Raw genomic sequence first — 12,979 nt, 5'->3', positions numbered from 1 at the left:
ACAGCCATCTCTCTCTCACACAGCCATCTCTCTCACACACACAGCCATCTCTCTCTCACACATACACAGCCATCTCTCTCAGGCACACACACTGCCATCTCTCTCACACACACTGCCATTTCTCTCACATACACACTGCCATCTCTCTCTCACACACACTGCCATCTCTCTCAGGCACACACACTGCCATCTCTCTCTCACACACACACTGTCGTCGCTCTCTCACACACACTGCCATCTCTCCCACACACACTCTGCCATCTCTCTCACGCACACACTGGCATCTCTCTCACACACTGCCATCTCTCCCACACACACACTGCCATCTCTCTCTCACACACACTGCCATCTCTCTCAGGCACACTCACTGCTATCTCTCACACACACACACACACTGCCATCTCTCTCAGGCACACACACTGCCATCTCTCTCTCACACACACTGCCATCTCTCTCTCACACACACACTGCTATCTCTCCCCCACACACACTGCCATCTCTCTCTCTCTCTCTCTCTCTCTCTCTCTCTCTCTCTCTCTCTCTCTCTCAAACACACACACACACACACACTGCCATCTCTCTCACATACACTGCCATCTCTCTGTCTCAAACACACTGCCATCTCTCCCACACATACACTGCCATCTCTCTCACGCACACAGCCATCTCTCTCAGGCACACACACTGCCATCTCTCTCACGCACACACTGGCATCTCTCTCACACACTGCCATCTCTCCCACACACACACTGCCATCTCTCTCTCTCACACACACAGCCATCTCTCTCACACACACACACTGCCATCTCTCTCTCGCACACACTGCCATCTCTCTCACCCACATACTGCCATCTCTCTCACACACACACTGCCATCTCTCTCTCACACACACAGCCATCTCTCTCACACACACAGCCATCTCTCTCACACACACTGCCATCTCTCTCACACACACACTGCCATCTCTCTCTCACACACACAGCCATCTCTCTCACACACACAGCCATCTCTCTCACACACATACAGCCCTCTCTCTCTCTCTCACACACACACACACACACACACACACTGCCATCTCTCTCAGGCACACACACTGCCATCTCTCTCTCACACACACTGCCATCTCTCTCAGGCACACTCACTGCTATCTCTCACACACACACACTGCCATCTCTCCCACACATACACTGCCATCTCTCTCAAGCACACATCCATCTCTCTCAGGCACACACACTGCCATCTCTCTCAGGCACACACACTGCCATCTCTCCCACACACACACTGCCATTTCTCTCACGCACACAGCCATCTCTCTCAGACACACACACTGCTATCTCTCACACACACATTGCCATCTCTCTCACACACACTGCCATCTCTCTCTCACACACACTGCCATCTCTCTCTCACACACACTGCCATCTCTCTCTCACATACACTGCCATCTCTCTCTCTCACACACACTGCCATCTCTCCCACACATACACTGCCATCTCTCTCAAGCACACATCCATCTCTCTCAGGCACACACACTGCCATCTCTCTCACACACTGCCATCTCATCCAGCAACAGTATATGAAAGTACAATTCACTGAGAAACACTTCATTGGGAAAGGTATTATGAACTCATTAGTATTTGTAACAGTTTGGTTTGATTGTCAGCTTGACAGGATCTAGAGTCACCTAGCAGACAAGCCTCTGAACGTACCTGTGAGAAATGACCTTGGCAAGGGTTAGCCTTTTGGCAGGTCTGTGGGGGTTATATTGATAATATATTGATAGGTTGGAAGACCTGCCTACTATGGTTGGCACCATTCCCTACGCTGGGATCTAGGATTGTATAAAAAGGAGAAAGATGCACAAGCAGTCATCTCTCTCTTTATTTCATAATTACAGACATAATGTGACCATCTGCTTCAAGTTCACGTGCCTTTGACGCTGCTGTCATGAACTGTGAGCTGAAAGAAATCTTCAATTGCTTGTGTCAGGGCATTTTATCATAGCAACAGAAAAAGAAACAGAATGTTTTTAAGTGATTAAGTATTGAACAACAATACTGAAAATGGAAAGAAGGTAGGGTCTTAATGATTTAAAGATCTGAAATCCTCGAGCTGAGAACCCTGTCCCTAGACCAAGTTCTAAGTACTGAAAACCAAGTACATTCATAAAAACACCATTTTAAGGACTGCTGACCTTCAAACTGAAAAAAGACTAACTCTATGCATTCCTAAACACCCTGGCCTTGTCACTGGGGAATCTGGAATAAGCCAGGGCATTAGACTATTTGTCCAGCACATGCTCTTCACTGGGCCCTAAACATGGCCTAATATGGCAAGTACTGCATAAAATTTGAGACCCCAGCCAGGGAGACTGGACACTTGAAATGCACTTTGAGTCCTGCAAGGCAGGATACTCTATTAAAGAACACAGAACGCCTGTGAGTCATGTGAGTCCTGCCTTTTCATGGAATAAATACTGTATGACTCAATGTTCAGATATTAAAAACAAATCAGAAGAATTGAGTCAATTATATTTATAATGTCTTAATAATTTATAAATACTATATTTATGTCTAAAAATGAGTTGGAAGGGTAGAACACCATACATTTAATGACCGTGAGAAAAAAAAGTAATACCAACTGGGAAGTTGGGAAATGCACACAATGTACAATTATGAAAGCTTGGCAGTAACTCTCGTTTCATCCAAATGCTCTCAATATCCCCAAAGGTGAGCTGTCTACAGCCTGTGTGCAGGCTCTGCTTTCTTCACGTCCCAGCGTGCTTTCAGGACACTCTGACTTGGCTCTAGTCCAGCAGGAACAACAAAGTGCAATAAAAAGTTCAAGCAAAAAGCAGCCAGTCACATGGCCTGGAACACACGCTGCTGAGTCAGCACAAAGGAGCCGCTGGGGGGGGGGGACTCCAAAAGGGAGCAAACGCAGAAAAACCTGGGGGGGGGGATGCACGTGCCAAGCAGAACCTCAGCGTATACCTACAACCTGAGCAGCAGGGAGGGATGCACGTGCCAAGCAGAACCTCAGCGTATACCTACAACCTGAGCAGCACTTAGGCCTGGCACAGTCAGGGAAGGAAGGGCGATGGTGAGGCTGCCCCAGGGCCCCCTCAGGACAGAGACAGAAGGGGACAGCAAGGAGAGGACGTGTTGAGGTGTGGAGCAGGGGAAGGAGGGAACGCCTCCTGGGAGCTGGGGCCCAAGTCCATGCTGTCTGGCACGGCTGGAAAAACAAGCAGAAGAGTAGCAGACAAAGAGGGGATGACTGGGAGGAGGCGGCTCTGGGGGATGACTGGGACAAACACAAGTTATGCCCGAGAGACACAATTTTAGTGTAAGGATCAGAATTCACTCAGATTAAGTTCCAAGGAAAAAATAAAATAGCAAGAAAACCAAGACCATGAAAACGGATGAGCAGAAAGATACTGGGTTTGACTTTTGTTATTAAACCAACAGATCAGAAACTTGAAAACAATGAGTAACGAATCAGATCTTAAAGAATAACCAAGCAGAATTAAATTGAACCAAAAAGAACTTCTAAAACTAGAAACAGGACTCCTGACACTCCATAAGCCCCAAGCTATGCACACAAATCCACACTGGCCCCACAATGGACTTCAGACCATAGAAACTGGGGTCTTAAGAACATGAAGAGAGACTCGGGGCACTTAAAAACAACTGTAGCCAGTGCTTCTCAGCAGGGACCCTGGAAGCTGAGCAATGGGGAGACGCTGCTGAGCCGTCCAGAACTCATCAGACCTGGAAAGCCACCTCTGATGGACAGGGGAAATATACTTCCCAAGTCATCAACCACGTGTTGTGGATAGTCCTGGTGTTGCTTGTATTTTGATGCGAATTCCGCTTTCCCAGGAGGGGTTGCGGGCAGGCCTAGGAGTGAATCACATAAGCAGGTGACTTCTTGGGAACCTTCTCCCCACCCTAATTTGTAAAATAAAGGCTAGAGCTGGTGATTGGGCAGTGGAAGAGAAGGTGGAGCTGAAAAGTTTGGGGGAGAAGGAGGAGAGGGGAGAGAGAGGAAGAGGAGGAGGAGGAGGAGGAGGAGGAGAAGGAGGAGGAGGAGAACGGAAGATGGAGGAGGAAGAAACCGATCCAGACTCCCTGTGGCTTTAAGTAGCCACAGGTAACTATGAATATCTTATAAGGAATGGATACTTACAAGATAATTGGTCTTATCTAGGTGGGCAATCTATGTCATTATCAACCGGCTCTGAAATTACTGTGTGGGCAGCTTGTGAATTGAGAATTTATTGATATATAAATCTGACTGATTAATTATAAGCTTCTATAGTTTTGATCTACTGGGTTAAGGGGATTTGTGACAACTAGCGGCATGGGGTAGATGGCCAAGAAGGTGCAAGCGGTTGTGAGGCAGGTGAACCTGAGCTAGGAAGACAGCCACCTGGGGCTATGAGACTGCTGAGCAGAGAGTAGCTGGGTATAGCACGGGATGGTGTCATTTTAAAAAAATATTTCCCACAACAACAGCAAACATTCTTTAATGAGAATTCCAATTTACTTTTAGAAGAAAAACTACCCTAAGAAAGGGCTGAAGCTGGGTGTGGTAGTGCATGCCTTTAATCCCAGCAATCCCGAGACAGAGGCAAAGGGGACTTAAATATAAGAAAATATAGTATACAAAGATAGGGTACAAAGGAATCACACCTATATAACTCTATACAGTAAAAACCTCTAATGTCTCTTTTATTTAATACTAAGTAATAACTGACTGTACTGGGAAAATTACTGCAGTTATGCATCTTTAGGCTATTTTTAAATTCAGGAAAGGAGTATGATATTGACTGATTTCAGACTTTAATTTAGAGACACTAATAGACTAATATTCTTCACTGGGGAGCTGGGGGTGGGGACGGAGGGGCGTGTAACAAACCTCCCCGAAACCTATCGAATAGGAGAGGCAGGAATAGCTCTCAACCTTCCCACCCCTGACCTGAGAGCTGACTGACCTTCAACTGGCCTGTAAAATGGTAGGCAGGAATTGGTAAATTACAGCAAACATAATCAAGAGTAAATTAAAACCCCTAGTCTCAAAGACAGCTCGGATGGAAAGATATAGTTCAATCAGTACTTACCGATGAAAGCCAATGAAGCCAGATTAACAGTGGGAGAAGACAGAGGGGGTTTTGTTGTTGTTTTGGTTTTGGTTTGGTTTTGATTTTTTGAGACAGGGTTCCCTCGTATAGCCTTTGTTGTCCTAAACTAGCCCTGTAGAGCAGGCTGGCCTCAAACTCACAGGGATCTGCCTGCCTCTGTCTCCCAAGCGCTGACATCACCTGGTTAGAAGAAATAGTTTACAGAAAAAAACCCTTGCATCACTAGTAATAGAGGCTACTTCGTGAAGATGAAAAAGTTTAATTCACCTGAAAGATACTATTAACTTAGAGAAATTGTTTGAGCCCACCCTCTTATTTATTCTTTGGTTTTATATCTTAAGTTATATCTTTTATAATTTGGGGGAGTATTTCACACATGGCATGCTGTATTTATAATATTTTCATCTGCCCCCCTTCTTTCTACAACCCAGACACTCTCATCCACTCAACCTCATCCTCTGTGATCGTCACTGCTACTGATGTGAGCAGACACCCATGCGCACATACACACACTCACACAGAAGCACACACACACACTCACAGGCACTCATACACCCACATACAACAGAGAGACTCACACAGAGAGACACACAGAAGACACACACACACACACCCGTCAAGGGTCTTGTCCCTAGAGAGTCCTGGATTCTCCCTCCCTCAGCAGCCATGGAATGCCAGAGCTCTTTACTGCAGGAGGGGCAGGATGAGATTTCCATCCCCATTGATATGTTGACTGGTGAGGTCATTAAGCAGGTTTTGTTTAGGCAACCACATTGTTGAGATGTCATGGGTAAGTCTAGAAGACATGAAATCACAGCAGGTTCCCCTTCCTCTGCAACTACAGACAATTAATCAGAAAGGATGTAGATGCATAGAGCATACTTAACAAGGTCAGCCTAACAGACGGCCACTGACGTGTCCATCCAGAGAACCGCCACGCCCTTTCTGCACAGAGAGAACATACTGCTGAAACTGCTTCCTAAGCATAAGCTTAGGCTCAACAAATTTTTACCCACAGTACTGGTTGTCAATCAGATTTTCTGGTCAATGCTATCTAATTAAAAATAATCAGAAAGATAACAGGAAAATCTTCAACGTTTAGAAGCCATGCACAACGTTGACAACCCACAGGCTAACAAGAACTTTTGGAGTCTCAAAGTCAGCTACTTTAACACACTAAGAAACAATTTTTCGTGTAACCATAAGTAGACCAATTATATTTCAAAGCATTACTAATACCTAAACTGGGTATGTTTACATTGTGCATGCATACTTACAAAACGGTTGTTAACTTACAGTTGGAGGTGCACTACTCTATTAAAGCTATAATGTGTAAGTCACTACACATTATACTGTATGTATACTGTATAGTGTTCAGTAGAACATCACTGTGTTCTTCCAAACTGTCGCTGGGGATACAAAGGTAAGCAAGCACAAGACTCCAGCCTCCAGGGACCCACAGCATCCTGGAGGAGGCAGCCACCAGTCATGAAAGCACACAGAACTGGCCGCTGGGAAGGCTGTCAGATCTCTCTCTGAAAGCAGGGGATGGCATGAGAGGCTTCTGGGAGGTGCTGCTCTGGGCTCAAACCTCACAGGCACAGCAATTCAAGAAGGAACAGCAACGCATGCCTACGGGGCTTGCTTCAAAGGGTCTCAGCACAGAGCCCAGACTGGCCTTGAACTTGGATCTCCCTGACTTGAGTTCCCTAGAACTAGGATTCTAAGTGGACATCACTAAACCGTGTTGAAAGCTACCAAGTTTGAAGCAGTTAAAGTTAAGCTATTATTTCATTTCAGGTGCTCAGGACAAAGGCAGACATCATAAAAACCATCTTTGCAGAACTGTGTGCTTTCTAATCTCTTCCTCCTTTGGTAACGGTTTTTCACGTCGCTATTGTTACAGGGGTTTTCTTTCACTCCACACACACAGATATTTAAGTCATATAAAATACTGTTACACAGAAATGATTGGGAAGCACCCTATATACTGTTTTTAAAATTGTAAAGACCAGCTAGGTGTGGTAGCACATGCCTGTAACTCCAGCACTGAGGAAGCCTAGGCCCGTAGATACCCATCCGGGTGTTAGCAGTTATAGAGCTTGTGGCAGGCCAGTGAGACCCTGTCTCAAAACACAAAACCATCCCAACCTCCAAAAAGAGACTAGAAAAAAAAAAGTCTTAACTTGTGTGTGTGCTCTAATGCATGCACATACTCAAGTGTGCATGTGTGTGGAGGCCAGAGGTCACAGGGGTCACCCTTCTTGCTGCCAATCATATTCTCAGTGAACCAGGCACTAGCTGACTCAAGGTTAGGTCAGGCTGGCTGACTAGTGGGGCCATAACTAAGGGGCACACACTTGGCTTTTTTTTGTTGTTGTTGTTGTTTTTTTAAACCTGGATTCTGGAACTCAGGTCCCCATGCATATCCACTTTACATATGAGCTCCATCTTCTCAGCTCTTAATTTTAATTCTTAAGAAGCTTCAGATAGGGGTTTCTATTATTAAAATGAAGGAGTGTTTGTTTAGAAGAGATTGCAAAGTTGCTTATGAACTGTCCTCATGAATCTAGTCCAGTATGGAACCTTATTTCCTACCCAGATTTCTAATGTTCCACGTCATCTAATTCACCCAAAAAGCTGCATAACACATATGTATAATGTCAGATACTATATATGGAAGGGGAAGCAGGTAGGGGAGGGATTAGCACTCCACGATCTTTATTACTGCTATAAAATGACCATGTAATAGCAAAAGAATCCTCCATATCAATTAGCAAATGTTAATCCTGGTTTGGAACTTACAGCTAACCATATAGAGACAGATCAACTGCTATGAATTGTTTTATGCTCATTTTTATATATGCAAACAATTCTCAAGGCCTGATCCTTTAGATAAAACTCACTCACTCGAATTCACTTCAGGATTACGTCAGAGCATAATCTTAAGAAACATCTAACATAGGTCAAGTCTGAGACACTCCTAAGGCCTGTAGCTGTGCTTGCTAAATAAGACATGGCTGGACTCTAAGCAGTGTGCGAACTTAAGCAGAGCTCAGCAGTCTGCTGAGGAAAGATTAGAAACAAAACCCAGATGATCCCTTTGAAGCGTATGGCTACTGATTGTCTCTAGCAATGAAGAACTGCCCAATTAAAGCTCTACAAGATTTTTTTTTTCTATTATGACTCTACCAAGAGCTCTTAAAAAGTCATGAGAATTCAGGGCTAGCGAGATGGCCCAGTGGTTAAGGAGCACCGTTGCTCTTCCAGAGGAACAGGGTTCGGTTCCCAGAATCCACATGGCTACTTACAACGGTCACTCAGCTCCAGTTCCAGGGGAATCCAGATCCCCTTCTTGGAACAAAACATCCATACACATAAAATAAATGTTTTTCAAAATAATCATGTGACTTCAGAGATAAGTGTATATTCAAGAAAATATTGTAAGAACGACTTAGACGAAAACTAAAATTAAAGCCATTCTCCCATAAATGCTAAGGCAACCCCAACCCTACCAGCTCTCCGGGTGATGCATTCATTTCCCAGCACTTAGCTCTTAGAGCTGAAGCCTGGGCACCACTTGGGCTTAACCATCATTGAGGCCATCATTGCTCCTTGCTAAGTACACCTGACCTCCTACGGGGTTCAAGGAAGGGAAGAAATCCAACTCTTCAGCTGTGGGGAAGGGAAGAGGCAGCTCTCTCAGGGACCAACTCAAAAAACCGAGCAAACCGCAGAGGAGTTCCCTTTAGTGAGGCTTTCCCAACCGGCCCCTTTCTTCAGAGGGCAGTGGTTTGTCCTCTGCTCCACCTGGGGACCTCTTGGAACTGTGATGACAAAGTAGGGAAGGGCACCAGCAGCCAGGAGGACTGGAATTTGCCTTCAGAAGCAGATAACAAAGTAGGAAGTGCTTACAGAGTTGTGAGGCTTGTGCGCAGTGAGGTCACAGGCAGCTCAATTTCAGTCCAAGGACGGCTGTGTTTTCTTCACTGGAAACATAAGGCTTCGCCCCCATCAAATAAAACTTTTTCCTCTGCTTGGATATATGCATTAGTTGCTAAGTTGAAGTAGGCATGCACGCCTCAGATCAGTACAAATATTACAAACTGACCCCTACAGAATAGGGTCTATGTCACAAACCACTGTCAAGGTAGCAAGATAACTCTGGAATTGGATTTTCAATTTCTGAAACGTCTTGGCAACAAACCTCAAAAATCCTCTGCTTGCATTAGGTTTTATCTCCAACAAAGTTTGTCACTATGTAAGTACACTGAAAAGGACTCATATCTAGTAAACCAAGCAACAACTGGTCAGATATGCTACTAACAAGGCAATTATTTCAACAGTAGCAGTAGGTTTCTGAAGAAGCTTCATGTATATGTAAACACTACACCTAGACAGAGTCAGGACACTGAATTTATCTGGGCCCCAACTTCAACAGGCCACATTAAATCAGGCACTTCTGATCTTCCAAATTCCTTAACACTTTCCTATAGCTTCTATAAACACCCATCTTTAAAAAAAAAAAAAAAAAAAAAAGTTTTCATCAAACCAGAAGTAGCTTAGATGTGTCAAAAATAAATATGGAAAAGACACACTGTAAAGGTGACATAACCAAACCAGTCAGTTTGCTACCCACACACCGCAGGTCTATCAGAGGTTCCCCCACAGTGCTTCCCACCCCAAGGCTCAGGCTTTTCCCGGTGGCGATTTCATTTCCAAGTTACTACTGAAACGGCACAAGAAAAAAGAAACCGGAGAAACTCCATTTTTTTGTTGTTGTTTTGTTTTTGCAGACTCAGATAGCAAAAACGGACTGCTAATTTCACAAACAGTAGCAAAAAATACGCAAACCAAGACTCCTGGCCATTTACCAAGCAGGAACCAAAGTTCCACTAAGCAGTTGGGGCCTGGGCCTTTTATGTTTTCTTTCTTTTTTTTTCTGCCGGCAAACACGTATTTTAAAAGCACAGTCATTTCCCTCTCGGTACTTTATTCTCTCCGAAAACGTCCCATTCAAACCGAAAAAGCCAGCCAAAACCAAAAGGAAAAAAAAAATAAGAGCCTGGAAGGCAGTGGGCGCGGAGGGAGCGTGACTCCCGGAGGCTGCAACGTCCTCCCCGCCCGGCTCAGCTCGGCTCGGCTCGGCCCCCTCGCGCGCCAGGCTGCGGTCCGGAGGAGGGAGGCAGGCGACAACCTCGGTGCGGGGCGGCAGCGTCCCGGTGGCCCGCGCGCCGCTCCGGGGCTGCGGGAACTCCGCGTCCCGCGGCGCCCGTCTCCGCTCAGGTGCAAACTTTGCGGAGCCTCCGCCGCCACCGCCCCGGGGGAGCGGACCCCAGCGCTCGGCGTGACCCCGCTCCGGTGCCCGAGGTCGCGGGGTGGGGGGTGGGGGGAGCGAGCGAGCCACGCGCCGGGGCGCTTCGGCCTCCCTACGGCGCCGCGGAGCCGAACGGCCGGTCCGGCCTGCCCCGCGCGCCCCTCACCTTGGTGGCCATGGCGGGCGGTTCCCGGGCCCCGGCGGGCCGGCTGGTCTCCCGCGCTGCGGAGCTTCGGCCCTACGCGGGCGGGGAGGACGGCTCCGTCTGCGGTTCGGTGGCTGCGGCCCGGCGCGGCGGCTCCGCCTCAGCCCTGCTCTCGGCGCTCCGGCCCCCGCGGCTCGGCGACTCCCGCCGCCGCCGCCCGCGCCTGCAGTTCCTGAAAGTCCCCGGCTGCGCGGCCCCCGCCCCCGCCGGCCAAGCCTCCCATGGACCGCGGCGTGCGCGGCGGAAGCGCGCCTGGGGCCTCGGGCCGCAGCCCGGCCTCCTCGCCCGCCCCGGCCTCCGCCCCGACCCCGCCGCCCGCGGCTCGGAGCGCGGGGCCCTGGCTGGAGCGGCGGCTGCGGGGTCGCGGCCTGGTCGCCGCTGCCGCCGAACCGTTCGCTGGGCGCGGCGCCGAGGAGGGCTGTGCCTCAGGCCCGGCTCTCTGCGAGCCGGAGGACGGGGATCCCCGGGAGCTGACGGGAGCCACCCGCCTGGGATCCCGGGCCCACGGCGGGACTTGCCGAGGGATCGGGGTGCTTAGGGGTGACTACTGCCAGCGCCACAGGGACAAGCCAGCCCAGGGCGAGCAATGGCTTCCTGCTCCCAGGCTGGGAGATCCTGCCTCCTGCATGGGATTTCTGCTGTGATCTGTCCTGGGCTTGTGGGCCTGGACGCTTGGGGACTCCACCTGAGATGACCCAGTTCTGCCCTTTGGATTGTTTAAAAATGCCTCAAGAAGTTTGAGGGCGCAACAGGTTTCCTTAAGTTAAAAGAGAAGCCCGAATTATAACATCTTTAATTGAGAGTAGTTTGTCCGCAGTAGGATCTGTATGGGTTTTATTAATAAACGAATGGTTTGAATTGATCAATGAGACTTTCACAAACGATGAGACTGGAAGATTTACTATAATCGGTGCAATAGTTTAATGCAGTTGTTTATAATAAGGATGTATCTTCTAGACATAAAATCGACTCTCTTATCCCAGGAAGTTGATATTTAATTTTACTGTCAAATTTGTAGCTTCTAGGACTGGGGGTGGTAGAAAGAATGACGCATATGTATGAACCCTTGTGTTTGCATCCCAGCACTGGAAAAAAAAAAATTTTTTTTTTACTGACCAGAGAATTTGCAAGTTACAGCCAATAATAGTGTTTAAGTGGTAATACAGAGTCTTCTGTGATTGTGTGTGTCACTGCTATATAGTCAGGCATGGAAATATTCGTGTGTGTGTGTGAGTGTGAGTGTGTGTGTGTGTGTGTGTGAGTGTTACTGCTGACCAGTGTCATGTCTACTTGACAAAGGCTAGAGTCATATTGGAAGTAGGGGACCTCATTTGGGGGAAAACCAAAAAAACCACCAGATTGGCTTTCAGACATGCCTGTGGTGTATTTTCTTGATTATTAAAGGTGTGTGAAGGCCCAGCTCAGACGCCCACCCACATCTGTGCTGGTGGCCCTTGTTGCTGTAAGAAAACAAGCTAATCAAGCTGTGGGGGACAAATCAATAAGCAACAGTCCTCCATGGCCTCTGTATCAGTTCCTGCCTTCAGGGTCCTGCCCTGATTTCTTTCCATGATGGAGTCTGTGACACCGGAGAATAAGCAAAATAAACTCTTTCCTCACCAAGTTTCGTATCATAGTATTTTATTGCCACAATAGAAACCCTAACACACACACACACACACACAAGTTATGAGTGTGAACATGCATTATAGCACATGTGTTGAGGTCAAAGGACCACTTATAGGAGTCTGTTCTCTTCTTCCACCACACAGGTCCTGGGGGTCAAACAGAGAGCAGCTGCCGGAGTCCTTATCAGCTGAGCCATCTGGGCAGTCCAGGCTGTTGTCTTTTTCCTGACAGGAACAGGAAAGTCATTGAGATCCTTCTTTCTGTATTCTAGACTGGAAGCCAATATCCTATTTAACCCTTTGAGAAAATTATTATTTATTTACAATGATAAATCATGGTTCAAATAACTGATTTGGCAATATCAAAATTGAAAGTAACCCTAGCCTTGGGACCAACAGCTTCTAAGGACAAATTCTCCATTCAGACTGAGACATGTCAGCAAAGATATTTATCAAAGCATTTTAAGCCCCCAAAGAAAACATCCATGTATTTGTTAATAAAATTGTCCCAGTAAGACACAATTATATGAATTTATGTTCTAGAAGGCTTATATAATGCTAATACAATCAATCCTTTCTCTTCACACATTCCCATCCCTGGATTCAGCCAGTTTCAGATTGAAAATATCTGAAAAGAAAAAAATGCCTCTGTACTGATCGTGAATTATTTTTTAAACAACAAA

General features: G+C 47.0%; 1 protein-coding gene across 1 annotated transcript in view; it reads right to left on the bottom strand.

The window, feature by feature from the left end:
* Snx9 (sorting nexin 9) overlaps window positions 1–10,921 on the bottom strand; it is an 81,064-nt gene extending 70,143 nt beyond the window's left edge. The window contains exon 1 of the mRNA XM_021221072.2: window positions 10,630–10,921. Within this exon, the coding sequence (XP_021076731.1) occupies window positions 10,630–10,641 (12 nt within the window). The 5' untranslated portion in view covers window positions 10,642–10,921. The remainder of the gene's footprint in view (window positions 1–10,629) is intronic.
* Between the last annotated feature and the right edge of the window lie 2,058 nt (window positions 10,922–12,979).

Source organism: Mus pahari, chromosome 21, assembly GCF_900095145.1.
Source record: "Mus pahari chromosome 21, PAHARI_EIJ_v1.1, whole genome shotgun sequence".
Taxonomy (NCBI): Eukaryota; Metazoa; Chordata; class Mammalia; order Rodentia; family Muridae; genus Mus; species Mus pahari.
The sequence above is the reverse complement of the archived record's forward strand: the minus strand, read 5'-3'. Positions and strand labels throughout refer to the sequence as shown.